Below are 15524 nucleotides of genomic sequence, written 5' to 3' on the forward strand. Positions count from 1 at the left end.
CAGACTGGTATCGACTGGGGATCCCAGACTGGTATCTACTGGGGATCCCAGACTGGTATCTACCGGGGGTCCCAGACTGGCATCTACTGAGGGTCCCAGACTGGTATCTACTGGGGATCCCAGACTGGTATCGACTGGGGATCCCAGACTGGTATCTACTGAGGGTCCCAGGTGCTGCTTTTTCTCCGCTCTACAAAACAGAATAATGTCCGAACAACCAAAACTTTTGCATCCAGCATGTTAAAACCACACAACTTGCAGGTTTCATGTTTTTTATTAGCATCTTTCTCTATGTCACATATGGTAAACCCTCCATTCCTTGCAAAATTAAGTTCCCAGAAATGTACAGCTTCATCTTCTTCAACAAAACCTTTTCTTTTCCTTTTTTTAACACAACCGACTCACATCTCACAACACGGCCTCAAATAGCACTTTGTGTTAGCGTCCACGCTCTCAGCGGCAACGTTTCCTGTTCCTACTCCTTATAAAAAAACAGGGACAGTGTGAATATATCAGGCCCTGGATGAACGGAGGCGCTTGGCGAGGTTATATACAAACAGGGAGTGGGGGTGAAAGGGGGGAGGGTGGGAGAGTCCTGTGGTCCCATGTGGACAGAAGTTCAGTTCGCCGTGTGGTCCACCATCCCAGGATGCTTTGTGAGGATGTGAGGGGGGGTTTCCGATGCCCTGCAGCTTCAAAATCATCTTTTTTTTTTTTATTGTGTGTGTGTTTGTTGATGTGTGTGTGTGTTGATGTGTGTGTGTGTGTTGATGTGTGTGTGTGTGTGTGTGTGTGGTCTCAGGCTGTTTTTTAGTACAACTGCAGTAAAATGCAAACATTCAGTTTCAGGGCTGGTTGGTAAAGTGAACCTAAAGATACAGAGCGGCCAACCAGACTTCCCCCCCGCTCGCAGAACACTTCTGTTTATTTATCATACATGTATGTAGAAGGACTGTATATGTTTTCTTTACTATCTTACAAGATTCCCTGATGGCCAGCGCAGAGAAACAAACAAAAAGAGGGGAAAAAAAGGAGGTTTGTCCGTTTTGTTTTACATACAGTAGAAACAGCAGAGGAAGAGAGGAAGGGTGCAGTGCTGTGATTGGTCCACAAGGGGGAGCACTGTGTCTGATCAGCCCCAGTTAGATTAGTGGGAAGAGACAGCGACAGGAAGGAGGGAGGAGAGCAGAGGGCTGATGGAGGAGTGAGAGGAGCAGAGTCCACCCAGTCAGATTCGTCGGCTTCGTTTGGACTGACAGTTTGTTTATTTGCTTGCTGGGTTGTTGAAGTGTTTGTAATCTCCTCATCCTCCCCCCCTCGTCCCTCCTAGATGGAGGTGAGCGATCAGCGGAGATCTGACCGGCCCACGCCGCCCCGGACAGGAGGAGGTGTTCTCTCTGAGGACGAAAGAGACGAGCTGTCAGGACGTTAGACGGAGAAAAATGAAGATCATCGCAGAAGTTTGACCATTTCCCGTCACACGACGGCTAATTCACCACCCACCTTCCATCCTACCTGACCTGTTGGCTCTCTCCACCTCTTTCTCTCTTTTAATCTTGTGTTTCTTTGCTAAATCAGTCACGTTGCGTGTTCAGAGCAGCCGGTTATTAAACCGCGAAGCGAAACGTCGCGTCCCGGATGTAAAAGTTGTTTAGCGTCGGTTTCTCAGCAGCGGCTCCAGAAATGCACCTGATAGATGTCGAATGAGACCCGAACGCAGAGTTTTAATGTCAGAAAGTTGCGTGATGCGTCTTTAAAGCGGTCTGAGAGTCTCTGCCGCACGTTGGTGCTCTCTACAGCTGGATGCGAACGCTTCGCCCACATTTACAGACGTTTTTCTCAGCACTTGCACTGCAAAAACTCCTCCTTAAAAAACAACAAAAATAAGAAAATATCTGCCAACAGAACAAGAAAATGTGGCTTGTCAAGACTTCCCAAAACAAATAAAAAACTCTTAAAACAAAGAATTCTCCGGCATAAAAACTAAGAATTATCTTCCCTTTAAAAAAAAAAAAAGCATGTGTGTATTCAGTTTAAGATTTTTAATCTTAGATGTCAGTTTTTGCCGTGTGAAACTTTCATCCAGTTTTTAAGCTGAAAACTTGGTGGAAGTCTTCAGACGATCCAGCGGTGAGGTTTCTGTGCAGACAGGATGGACCTGTTTTCTGCTTCTGTCCATTCCTTTCTAAAAACGTCCATTTAACTTCTTTGTTTACACAGCGGATGTCGCCGAGACAACGCCGGCGAGGACGTTGCTATGTGTTCGCATTCAGCATCCATTCAGGTCTGCGAGTACCGACCCAACCTGAACCTCTCAGACATTAAAACCTTTTGTTCTCCCCTGTGGAGTAACTGAGGCGGTCTGAGGAGTTTAACTATCCAGTCTGCATCATTCAGGCTGTTCACATGATGCCAGGAAAGACTAACGATTTACTCCGACTAAAAACAGACTGTTTTTATCTTTACGCTGTTTTTAGTTTAAGTTGGTCTAAAACAAGAGGCTGGGAGTCAAATTACTCCTCATAACAAGCGTTTAGTGGGAATTAAACATTGTAAATAAGCTCCATAGTTCCTGCTGCTGTTGGACATTAAAGCTGCTGCAAAGCAAAAGAAACCAACCGGAGAACAAACCACACGAGACGGAGAACATCTCGTTTGTCTACAAATCTAAAGTTTAGAAAAAAGCTTTTTACAAAGGTTTAAATCTGTCTTTTACTGATGGAAACTTCCAGCAGGATGATGCACCATGTCACAAAGCTCACATCACCATGACGATGAGTTCACTGTCCTCCAACGGCCTCCACAGTCACCAGATCTCAGTCCAGCAGAGCAGCTTTGGGATGTGGTGGAACGGGAGATTCTCATCATGAATGACCAGAAACTGTGATGCTTCATGTCAACATGGAGGAAACCTCTGAGGAACGTTTCCACCTTGTTGGATCTGTGACACCAAGAACGTTGTATGCACTTCTGATGGGACAAAGGTCCAACTCTGTACGAGCAGGGCGACTTGATGAAGTTGCTGACGGCACCTCTGGAGGTTAAAAGTGGTTGATGTGGAAGTACATAAAACTGCAGTTCCCCCTTCATCCACTAGGGGCTGCAAAACAGAGCAAATCCCCATAGACTCCCATGTTAAAAAGACCAACTTCACGGCAGAAATAAACATGTTTACAGCCTGGTTCAAAAATCCATTTCAGGTTTAATAGGTCAGGTTTACCTTCATGACAACTGTGGGGGGAGTGAATTTTTTTCTAACTCGCCTTTTTAAGAGTAATTTAATCTCGAAGTTCGGCATATTTAGGGGCGTGTCCTTTCGACTGACAGGTACCCGATCTCCCGCTTCAAGTAAGAGAAACGTAAAACAAGCGCGGTTTTTAGCCGGTTAACAACGTGACTTAGCTTTAGCCCGCTTACCTCCGTTACGACACGTGCGACGCTGTAAAGATGGCGATGGTAGGAACTGCCCAATGAGCTTTGATTCAGCTCTTCAGAAGCCAATGGGTGACGCCACGGAGGCTCCGCCCATCTTTTATATACATTATATAATCTCCACATTGTAATATTGACCAATAAATCAGAAATTGATGTTTTGCAGATTATTTCCATGTAATAAATGAATGCAACGTGCTTTTTTGGGGCGGACCTTATGTGAGCTTCTTGGCTTTGTTGTAAAGCGAGTCGACCACTTTGCTCATGTTCTGGATGGTCTCCAGCGCCGCCTCGTACGTCTTGTCCACCACCGGCTCGTCAAACACAATCAGCACACCTTCGCCTTGGTCCAGGATACCTGCCAGACAGCAGGAGGGTAAACAACCGGATGAGACTAGGTCATCTGCAGCAGGCTACAACAGCAAGCGCTTCCAGGATGGGAACAGCAGCGTCTTGGTGCCGTGTTTACAGAAAACTGTGTTTACTGAGAAATCTACTGCAACACCTACCATGAAACTTCTTATCCAGGATCATCTGCGATAATTTCCTCTCCACGTCTCGCTGCAGGGAACACACAAAGTCACTGTAGTCGCTTTCAGAGCGCAAACCAGCAGGACTGTTTAGGACGGTGGAAACAAACAGCTTACCTTTGGGAGTTTAATTAGGGAGGAGATGTGTGCAATCTGTTACAAACAACACACACAAACATCAGCGTTTTGCTTATTTATCCATGTAAACTGGGGCGTAAAGAGGATGAGGGCGGGGTTACCTGGACCCTGGAGAAAGGCTCGATGACCCTGATGAGGTTCTGCTCCAGCAGGTTGTCGTAGAGCTTGGTCAGGTGGGTGCTGATGATGGGGTCGTCCCTCAGCTCTGCTTTGTACTCTGTAAGAGCCTGCACGGGTTGCAGACAACATATAAACACATTAAACATCCCATATTTACTAACTTCTCATGACATTTGTGTATAAAAATGTCCAGAGAAAAGCCTGCTAGGAAATCAAACACACTTTCCCCCTCCATGATAAGTTAACCTTTTCATCACCCAATGGGAAGGCGACAGCAGGTCGTACAGTTCAGACGACGTCTGCAGCGATGCTAACATGTAGCATAGCGATGGAGAAACTCTGCTAAAAGACTAGAGCAGCAATGTTTCAATGTTTCTGCTGACGTCTCCACACGAACAGACGCTGCTGATTCCAACAGGTCCGTTTCATCATGAAGGGCCTGCTAGTTTCCATGGCGATGAATCATCAACTCCTCCCATCATAAACTATCTTTGGCTTCTCGTCTTTCTACTTATCGTGGATTTTCCTCAGTAACTATTGATAGAGGTGTCCATCATCATCATCATCATCATCATCTGCGTAACAACTCTGGAAACAAGGAGATGTTTTTAGAAACAACATTTTATGTATGAGGCATAGACTGTATATAAAGAGGTGGGCGGAGCCTTCGTGACGTCACACGTAGGTTTCTAAAGAGCTAAGTTGAAGCTCGGTGGGCGGTTCCTACAATCGACATCTTGGCAGCGTCATGCGTGTCGTCTCGCCAGGAAAATACAAATATGGGCAATTAGGTGGAGCTGAGAGGGCAGCTGTGCGTGTCATGGTGGATGATTGACATCTAGCGAACTCCGAGCTTTCTGTAGCTAAGAGCTAATCGAGCTAACCCAGAGATAACGGGAGCTAACCAGCTAACGGACGTAAGCGGGCTAAAGCTAAGTCACGTTGTTAACTGGCTAAAAACCGCGGTTGTTCCACGTTCTTCTGACTTGAAGCCAGAGATTTGTACCTGTCAATCAAAAGGACACGCCCCTAAATATGCCGAACTTCCAGATTAAATTACTTTTAAACGGGCGAGTTAGAAATAATTCACTCCCCCCACAGTTGTCATGAAGGTAAACCTGACCTATTAAACCTGAAATGGATTTTTGTACCAGCCTGTAAACATGTTTATTTCTGCCGTGAAGTTGGCCTTTTTAACATGGGAGTCTATGGAGATTTGCTCTGTTTTGCAGCCCCTAGTGGATGAAGGGAGAACTGCAGTTTTATACACTTCCGCATAGGCTTCACTTTTACCCATCGAAGGCTCCGTCCATCTTTCATACACAGTCTATGGTTTGACGTCAAAATCCAAATTAGTTATTGACCAACTGCAATCTTGCAGCACATACAAACAAATCCGTGTCAGCGCCTCCTGGTGGTCACTCAGCTGCATAACATGACTAAAATACACAGATTTAATAGACCTGCCTGTACGGTACACATGTACATATTATGATCAATCAAACTTGTATTTAAAGAGTTAAAATGCTAATTTAATTTCTGGTAGCTGTGAGCAGGTCTGTAGTTGTTTAAATAATTACAGTCGTCCTCAAATGTATTTAGATCCTCCCATTAAAGGAGGAGAAAAACAGCTGCCTGTAAAATAAGCTGAAACTGTCAAAAAGTTAAAAAAAAAAAAAAAAAAAAAGATTTTTATGAAAATCATGACATTTTTTATTAATCTGGTTCAATGGAAATATTTTTTAAAAACGTCAAATATAATGAAATAATATAAGTTCCATCACTCATAAGTAATATTTAGTTGAACAATCCTTTAATATTTCCGCTCCAGTCAGGTGTTTTCTGTTCCTCTCAGTCAGACTTCTGCACCTGTTGACAGGTATTTTGTCCCACTGTTCAACAGAAAAGTCTCTCATTTGTCCAGGACCCATTTGTTTGTTTTTTCTTTCTTTAACTCAATTCAATGAAAAACAGTCTTACATACTAAATGTTTAGTTTTTGTTCCTTTTCTAGTCTCCAGCTATTTAAGTGATTGTAATAAATTCTGCCTTTTCTTTAATGAAACGGTGTGAATACATTCCTGTCGGTACATTTTCTATCTGGACGTTTTTATGACACAACGGTGTTTAACTGCAAAACGCATCAACAGAGAATAAAAACCATGAAAAGACGGTGAAAATAATAAAACGAGGAGTTCCTGGAGAGATTCATGCGACCTGCTGTAAAACAGCAGAAACTAGAAAAAGTTGAGAGAAAAGCGGGAGAGGGGGGTGTGAAGGACGTCCAGCACTTCCAAACAGGAAACAAACCTTTTCAAAATCCGCCAGCGACCGGTTCTTACTGGCTTGTGCGACACATTTCAGGGAGTCTGTCTGAAAGACAAGAAGAAGAAAGGAGTGAAAGCCTGAACACAAAGCAACACATTCCAGTTTTTACACCATCTTTAGCTTCTAGTTCTGCTGCCGCCGCCATCCTGAGCGTTCGTACCGGCGCCGGTGTGGAACAGCATCTACTGCTGAGTCAGGGAAAACGCTACAAGCCTGAAGACCAGTTCTACACGTTTAACTCAGACTGGAAAGACTGGGCGGCAGTGGTACCTGTCTGCCGGCGTACCGCAGCGCTAGCTTGCCGCTGATGAGAGCCTGAACGTCTTCCGGCCTGCAAAAAAAGCAAAACCATCAAACACAGCAGGGGAAAGACTGGGCGTGGCCTCGTTGCCAGGGAAACCCCGCCCACTCACGCATTCAGCATGATTTTGCAGAGCAGCATGTATTTGAGAGCGGTGATGGCTCGGGGGCTGTCGATGGAGTCGTAGCCCTCGAAGGCCTCGTAGAAGTAGGAGTACGCCGTCTTCCAGTCTTTCTCCTCGGCGGCGTGAATGATCCCTGTCGCCAGACACCAGACAAACGTCAGCTTCACGCCGTCCAGCCGGTCGGACCCGGCCGAGTCGGCACAACCGTACCTGACTGCATGTCCAGCGCTGCTTGGAGTTTGGGCGGACAGTAGATGGCGTTGGCGGTGGTGCGGGCGGAGGTGAGAGCAGCTCGGGCCTTGGGCAGGTTGCTGAGCGCGTGGTACGTCTTGCTCTCCAGCAGCTGCACCTCCACCAGCAGCGCCTTGTCGTCCATCTTCTTGAGCTCCTGCAGCAGCTGGGAGCCTGAAGACAGGAAGACAGGAGGACAGGAAGACAGGAGGACAGGAAGACAGGAAGACAGGAGGACAGGAAGACCAGAGGACAGGAGGACAGGAAGACAGGAGGACAGGAAGACCGGAGGACAGGAGGACAGGAAGACAGGAGGACAGGAAGACAGGAAGACAGGAAGACCGGAGGACAGGAGGACAGGAAGACAGGAGGACAGGAAGACCGGAGGACAGGAGGACAGGAAGACCGGAGGACAGGAAGACCGGAGGACAGGAAGACAGGAGGACAGGAGGACAGGAAGACAGGAGGACAGGAAGACCGGAGGACAGGAAGACCGGAGGACAGGAGGACAGGAAGACCGGAGGACAGGAAGACAGGAAGACCGGAGGACAGGAAGACAGGAGGACAGGAAGACAGGAGGACAGGAAGACCGGAGGACAGGAGGACAGGAAGACCGGAGGACAGGAAGACAGGAAGACCGGAGGACAGGAGGACAGGAAGACCGGAGGACAGGAAGACCGGAGGACAGGAGGACAGGAAGACAGGAGGACAGGAAGACAGGAAGACCGGAGGACAGGAGGACAGGAAGACAGGAGGACAGGAGGACAGGAAGACCGGAGGACAGGAGGACAGGAAGACCGGAGGACAGGAGGACAGGAAGACCGGAGGACAGGAAGACCGGAGGACAGGAGGACAGGAAGACAGGAGGACAGGAGGACAGGAAGACAGGAGGACAGGAGGACAGGAAGACAGGAGGACAGGAGGACAGGAAGACAGGAGGACAGGAAGACAGGAGGACAGGAAGACCGGAGGACAGGAAGACCGGAGGACAGGAGGAGCAGACTGGTCAGGTCATGGCTGCAACGTGATGAAAGGAGGGAATGAATGTTCTACTGACCGAGCTGCAGAGCCTCCTGGTAGCATTTTGTGTCGAAATACAGCGAGATGAGTCGCGCCTGAGAAGACAGACATAAAACATGGAGAGACGTGTCTTTTAGTGGTTTAGGGCCGGTTTACCATGCAGAGAGAGGCATCACACCAGCAGCTGTCAGGTGTTTTCTTCTGTCTGCAGCGACACAAGCAGGAATAAGGTGTTAGGAAGACGTTTCTCCACAGAAATCTGAAAGTTTTCCACAGTTTTACCAAGAAGATCTGATTAAACAGCTTCATGTGGGACGCCTGCTCAGTTCACGCTTTCAGATGTAAAAATGCAAATAGAATTAAAAAGCTTCCCAACACTCGGAGCGCAGACCGCCATCAAGCAGCTCGTCTCAACCACACAGTGGTTTCCAGTCCATGTTCCAGTCGTTCAGTCGTCCAACATGGATCCACCTCCAGGTTCCACACAGTGACCATGAATCCACGGCGTCCTGACTGTTTGTTCCATGTTGGTTCTCTTGCAGTGATGAAACTATTGGTTCCTGTTCTGGATGGAAGAATCCAGAAGTTTGCAGAACTATCTGTGGTTTCCTGTGAAACCAGTTGGAAACTTCTGGATTTTCCTCACTATTTATCGTGCAGATTTGCTGAAAACGATCCGATCGATGAAGGATCCTTCCCAACATTCCTGCATCCAGATGTTGATCCGGATCACTCCCAACATGTGATGCTGACTCGGTTAGACCAAGACCAGACTTCACAATCTGTCCAGCAGTTTCTGTGGAAATCTGATCGCAGACAGCAGGAACAACCTCCGCCATTTCCTCGCCATCTAAACTTCCACTGTGGACCTGCCATCAGGAGGCCGCGTGGCGTGGACATGTTTCATTCTCTCACCGCCATCACTTCTCAACAACAACAATAATAATATTAATAACATCAATAATAATAATAAAATAATAAAAATTATTAAAATAAATAAATTATAATAAATAAATAAATAAGAAGAAGAAGAAGAAATAATAAAAATAATTTTAAAAAAGCCAAAACGATAAACAAGCTGATTTGTGGATGTCATCTCGTCTCCATGCCAACATGAAACGAGCAGCAACGTTCTGAACACCAGCGTCCAAACTAATCACAATGAAAACACACTTCTCCGAACTATAAACACAATTCTGGAGATAAATTTTATTATTTTAAATAAGCAACAAAACATGAGTGTAAAACAGTAAAATGTTTAGTGAAAAAGTAATGAAGTGAATAACTTTAATTAAACCAAACGTTCAGCTGTTTCTGACTTTTTTTTTACACCAAACAATCTGAATTTCCTTCAGGACTAACAAAGTAAACCGTATCTGTTCAGCTGGACGAGTTTAAAGCATTAAATTAATTCATTCTACATGTTTTCCATGTTTCATAATAAAATAACTGCATGAAAAGTTTCACAAACTAGTTGTTTATTAGCGGCAATGAAAACATCATTATGTGTCTTTGCACGTTAAACGGAGGCAGTTCTGCTGCACAAACGACGCGGCTTCGTGGGATAAAAACAGCAACATTAACAACGTTTTCATGAACACGAGTTCAGATTAAAATTATTATTATTCAAACTGGACCAAAAGTTTCATTCTGGTCGAGACGGGCGCGTTATGCAGACCACATGTAACACATTTAAACCTGCGCGCTGCGTACACCTTGGCTGTAAAGTTTACACATAGAAAGCTGCATGGAGTGGAGACACACTGGGACAGGTCAGCATGTGACAGAAACACACAGCTCGACAGTTTAAAACAGTTTAAGGTGAAAAGAAAGTCGGTGAAACGGCAACACAAACACACAGAAGCTGCGTGATCCACCGTTTCTTCTTCTGCTGCTGCCGGCGGGAGGTCAGATGCTGCAACGTGTAACACGTGGAAATGTCACGAATAACTTTTCCTGGGTTCAAACACGTCTGACCAGAACTGGGAGCTGAAACAACCAGTTTCATCTCTGTTTCCACAACAGATGAAGCATCAGTTCCAGATTCTAACAGTCTGTTTCCTGGCTGAAAACATCTTTTAATGCTGTGAATATATAACCTCACATCTCATGTTAAGTTAAAATAATGACAACTGTTTCAACAGAACCTTGTAATGTCTCATTTTTACATCCCTAATATTGATTTAATCACATCCATGTTGTGTGAAGGAGCTCTGCCAGTCAGAGGCTGCATCCGGTCCCGGAAGACCGCTCGCGTTATTCATCATGAAGGCTCGAAATTCTGATTTTAATAATAAAAAAACATTCGCCGTAAATAGTAAACAAATCAAAAGTAACGCAAAGTGTGACTTTCTTCACATCATGCAAGTTCCATCCAGTAATCTGTTACACTGGATCCATTATAGAAGCCAAACCGCAGCAGCATTAGAGGACTTAAAGCAGGGATGTCAAAGTCAAATACACAGAGGGCCAAAAAAACAAATTGGCTATAAGCTGAGGGCCGGATTGGTTCAATGTTTATTAAAACATATTGAAATGATTGCACGTAGCCTATTGGACCAAGACCTAACACAGTGTATTATTTAATGATTAAATGAATAATCGGGAAAACATTTTTCAGCAGGCACACAGACAAGAACAAACTGCCTTCAAAGAAAAATCACATGTCCTGTACATTAGATGAACAAAGTAATATTTTCTTATGGCTCTGTCAGTAAGTTAAAGAGAAAAGATTTTCAACAGGTAAACGGCAAAAAAGCAATTTCTAAATTATCCTACCAATTACTGCTTCAAATAGTAAAATGAGAAAATATAGAATAAATCAAATCAGTTGTATTCTTTCTCATGGCTCTTATCTGCAATTCCCCCTGAGTCCATTAACTGAAAAATAAATATAATAAATTAATAAAATACAATAAAATAAAATGCAAAAATATATGGCACACAGACAAAACAATACTTTGTGTGTTTCTTAGACGTTTCATGGTGCCTTCTTAGATTATATTCTTTCATTACAGCCAAACTTTCTCCACACAGAAGACACACAGGTTTGCCATTTACCTCAGTGAACATGTACTCTGCCTCCCACCTAGCTTGAAACCCCTTGTTCTCAGCATCCACCATCGGTTTAGCCATTTTTTGGGGAGGAGGTAGCTGAAAGTTGACATCTGCTCTGACTGCTAATGAATGATGAAGCCGAGGTCCGCTTGCTGCGCTGCAGTGAGTTCGCTGGTTACCGTTGCATTGTGGGAAATGTAGTATTGGTGCGTGCAAAACACCAGCGGGTGGCTACAGCCTGCGGGCCGGTTCTAATGCTAATCAAATATCATCTAGGGGGCCATAGATAATTCATTCGCCCTTGACTTTGACGTATGTGACTTAAAGTGTCTCCCTGAACGTTTTGGTTTCATCAATCCAGTTCTTTAATGATCAGAAATAAAACGGTTTATGTGTCTGATGTGACGGTCCTCCCCAGCACCTGGTGGTAATGAGATTATAACGCCGCATGGTGTTTGTTTACTCAGCTGTTGGCCGGCCGTCTAGAGAAAGAAGTTTCACTACCGCAAAGTAGGGCTGCTCGATTTTGACAAAAATTATGGTCACGATTATTTTGACTGAAACTCAGATCTCGATTATTTAACACAATTATCCAGTATTTATAAACAACACTGCGCGTCGTGGTGTTCTAGACTCCGTGTCGTGCATTATAACCGCCTAATGCACGGTTCCGAGTTGTTTAATCCGCTTTTACCGCTTATATAGGAACTATTTTATGTTGGCCTCGATGTACGTTTTATACCAAACAACCGCTGTCAGGCTGCAGCGCGTTTCTCTCGTTCACTTGTTAAAAGACAGCTGATCTGAACCAGCTGGTTAACGCGTTGCTATAGTAACGCCCTGTAACAGAGCGATATTAAAGTGTTTAACTGAACTATGTATAGGAAAATAATGTACAGGTACAGAATTTAAGTAAAAAAAAAAAAAAAACTAAAAGAGGATAAAACTCTTCCAGTGAGTCAGCTACAGCTTCAGTGGAACAACAATAAAAACTCAGATGGGCTGTACTGGTAACTTGGCACCACATGACTGGAAACCACAGTTTGACCACAAACAGCATGGAAAGAAGAATTCTTCAAGAAAAGATGTTTTTGTTGGCGAGAATAAACTCTGCGGCGGCAGCAAGCCTCACCTCCAGCGCCTGTCTGAGGAAAGTCCTCTTCTCAGCCTTGGCCCACTCTATGCATTCCAAGCAGTGGTCCACCTCCTGACCGGTGGCAGCTTCCATGTCCAGGAATAAGTCCAGCAGAGAGCGGACCAGCCGGGCCGCCTTGGCCTTGGAGATGGAGTTGAGGAAGGGACGGACATACTTCAGCAGGCCTCCGAGCTCTGAAGGACGAGGACATTCACAATGAGATCCCATCACTAAGCTACTCTTTGTCCAGTCTGAGGTCACTCCCTGATCAGGGGTGTCAAACTCCAGACCTGGAGGCCGGTATCCGGCAGGTTTTTGTTGTTTCCCTCCCCCAACACAGCTGGTTCTAATCAGATGGAACAAGCAGCTTCTTGTCAACATGTTTTGAATTCCAGTCACGTGTGATGGAGCAGAGAGACAACTAAAACCTGCAGAATACCAGCCCTCCAGGACTGGAGTTTGACACCTGTGTCCTAATTCATCACCGAAATCAACATAAAGGTAATATTTTCTCTGAAGTGAGCAGGAAACAGAGATCACCAACGCTACATGAGTATTTCCAGCGTTTCAAACATAAAACAGCGACAATTTAATCAGCAAGGACGGTGCAAACTTTCCATACAATGTCGTAGGGCTGTGACGATATGTTTCTGTCCCGATTCGATTCAATAACGATTTTTTTTTAGGTGCCGATTCGATTTAAATTGCGATTCTCACAATTATTCGATATTGCTGATTTTTGTCAATTAAAAACAAAAGAAAATGTATAAAACTTTTTATTTGCTCGTCATTTTTCTTGATTTCAATCAGACAAAAAACAACACAGTAGCCAGACCACCATTCTGCTGCTGTAACGCCCAAAAAGACCAGTAAAAATATCTAGAAAAACAATAAAAATGACAAAAATTTATTAATGGATAATTTTTTTTTATTTGAAATTTTAAAAAAAAAACTGACTTTTTTAAATAAAAATAAAAAATCACTTTTAAAATTGTGAAACAAAAAAAAAAAATCCCGATTTTCCAATTAAATTTTCCTAGCCCGACAATGTAGTAAATCTCCATGTCTTATGAAACGAGAACTAAACCATTTAAAAAGCAGATCCATCAGCCATGACCTGCTCCTGATTTCATTCCTCACAATCTGAATATAAAAGCCAGGAAAGAGTGTTTCAAACAACCAGTTTGTTTCAGCTACATAACTTAACTCTGCCTTTTAACACGATTTCAGCTCATTTCAGCTAAACTTTCTGCATTAAACCACGATGCCTTGTTTACCTGCAGCTTGTCCCGTCTTCGCCAGCAGCCCTCCCAGCTCCAAGATGCTCTGCTCCTTCACGCGCACCGCCTCCTCATCGCTGTCCTGGATGTCCCGCTTCACTGCAGCACAAACATGAGACTGGTTTTAATATAGAAACCTGTGGGAGAAAAACACTGAGACTGGGAAGGGTGGCATGCACTGACGGGGAAGGATGGCATACACTGACTGGGAAGGATGGCATACACTGACTGGGAAGGATTGCATACACTGACTGGGAAGGATGGCATACACTGACTGGGAAGGATGGCATACACTGACTGGGAAGGATGGCATCCACTGACTGGGAATGACTGTGAATGATGGCATGAACTGACTGGGAATGACTGGGAAGGATGGCAAACAGCCAAGCGGCTAATAAAGCAGTCACATTAGATAACAACAACAAATAACAGCTAAACATCTTTTTTTAAAATAAAAGACAAGTGTAGAATTAGAATAAGCGTGAAATTATGACTAAAAACGGTAAATTTAGACTCAGTTTACAGTAAATTCTTTGTCGGCCTGACATATGACAAGACGCGGAGTAGCTGCTAACTGTTAGCTAATGCTAACTAGCCGGCTGCCACCAAAGTCCAAAGAAATGAATGGGAGGCGTTAGCTAGCATTAGCTTTTAGCATTAGCATTTAGCATCAGCTAGCGTTAGCTAACAGCTGCTGCTGACTCACTGTGCAAGCAGGGAGGAAAAGCCGGGCAGCACTTAGCCAGCTAGCAGCATAGCATCCAGGCCAACTAGCATGCTAACTAGTCAGGCTAGCTAGTTAGCAGCTCCACGACTCATAGAGAAAAGTACTGTCCTTGTTTTTAAGCGTGAAATTTCCCCTCGTTTAGTGCCACGCTGTGCCCGCTATACCTACCTATTGAATGTAATATATCGATCGAGGCATTCCTGTCAGTTCCAAGAAGAGACTGGGCTCTCTGAAACTCAGCCACAGCCGCGGCTGCCATCTCTCCGCTGCCTGCCTCTGCTCTCTCTGCCCGGTTGTTTTCCGGGTAGGTGGGTCTCATGGTCGGGGCGATGTCGCCCCCTGCAGGTGTCGTGTAGTACTATCTGTGCGACAGTCTAGGAGTGGGAAAATCGAATCGAAAAATCGGAAATCGGGACTTTTTTTTCTTCACAATTTTCAAATCGATTTTTTTTTTTTTTTTTAAAAACGATTTTTTTTTTCAAATAAATTAAATTAATCCACCATAAATGTTTTTGTCATTTTTATTGTTTTTATTGCTCTTTTTACTTGTCTTCTTCGGCATCATGGCAGCAGAATGATAATCTGGCTACTGTGTTGTTTTTTCCTCATTGAAATAAATAAAAATGACAAACAAAAAACAAGTTTTATTTTTTTTTTTTTTTTTTTTAAATCTACAAAAATCAGCAATATCGGAGAATTGTGAGCATCACAATTTAAATAGAATCGGCACCCAAAAAATCTGAATCAAATTGAATTTGGACAAAACCATTTCATCACATCCCTACTGTATACACACACAAGCTTTTCCGACATCTAGTGTTAAAGTACAGAAAATAAACCATCTCTTATCATGTGCAATACCAACCTTTGTAAAAAAAAAAAAAAAAAAAAAAAAAATATTTATATCACTTTGATCTATGCATCTCATTAAATCATCTGCAAAGTTTACAACCTATTGTTGTGGGAAAAAGTCTGTCAATGATGAGGAGTCTGGTTCTGACGTAAAAAAAAAAAAAAAAAAAAAGATTACAGAACAGTCCAGAGGTCCGACAGGGCAGAAATCTGGAATGCTCTACCTGAGTTTCAGGCTGAACCATCCTTT

General features: G+C 44.1%; 1 protein-coding gene across 1 annotated transcript; it reads right to left on the reverse strand.

Annotated features, from left to right (window-relative positions):
• Window positions 1-264: 264 nt before the first annotated feature.
• Window positions 265-14696, reverse strand: LOC306765839 (26S proteasome non-ATPase regulatory subunit 11A-like). Its single transcript, XM_079253347.1, has 13 exons — window positions 14591-14696; window positions 13693-13794; window positions 12413-12609; window positions 8261-8318; window positions 7183-7377; window positions 6961-7105; window positions 6818-6878; window positions 6530-6592; window positions 4202-4327; window positions 4080-4115; window positions 3942-3993; window positions 3647-3790; window positions 265-1397 (listed from the first exon to the last, which is right to left on the reverse strand). The coding sequence occupies exons 1-12, from the start codon at window positions 14679-14681 to the stop codon at window positions 3648-3650; spliced, it is 1269 nt and encodes a 422-aa protein (XP_079109473.1). The 5' UTR covers window positions 14682-14696; the 3' UTR covers window positions 265-1397; window position 3647.
• Between the last annotated feature and the right edge of the window lie 828 nt (window positions 14697-15524).

Source organism: Telmatherina bonti (genome assembly GCF_933228915.1).
Source record: "Telmatherina bonti genome assembly, chromosome: 14".
Classification (NCBI taxonomy): Eukaryota; Metazoa; Chordata; class Actinopteri; order Atheriniformes; family Telmatherinidae; genus Telmatherina; species Telmatherina bonti.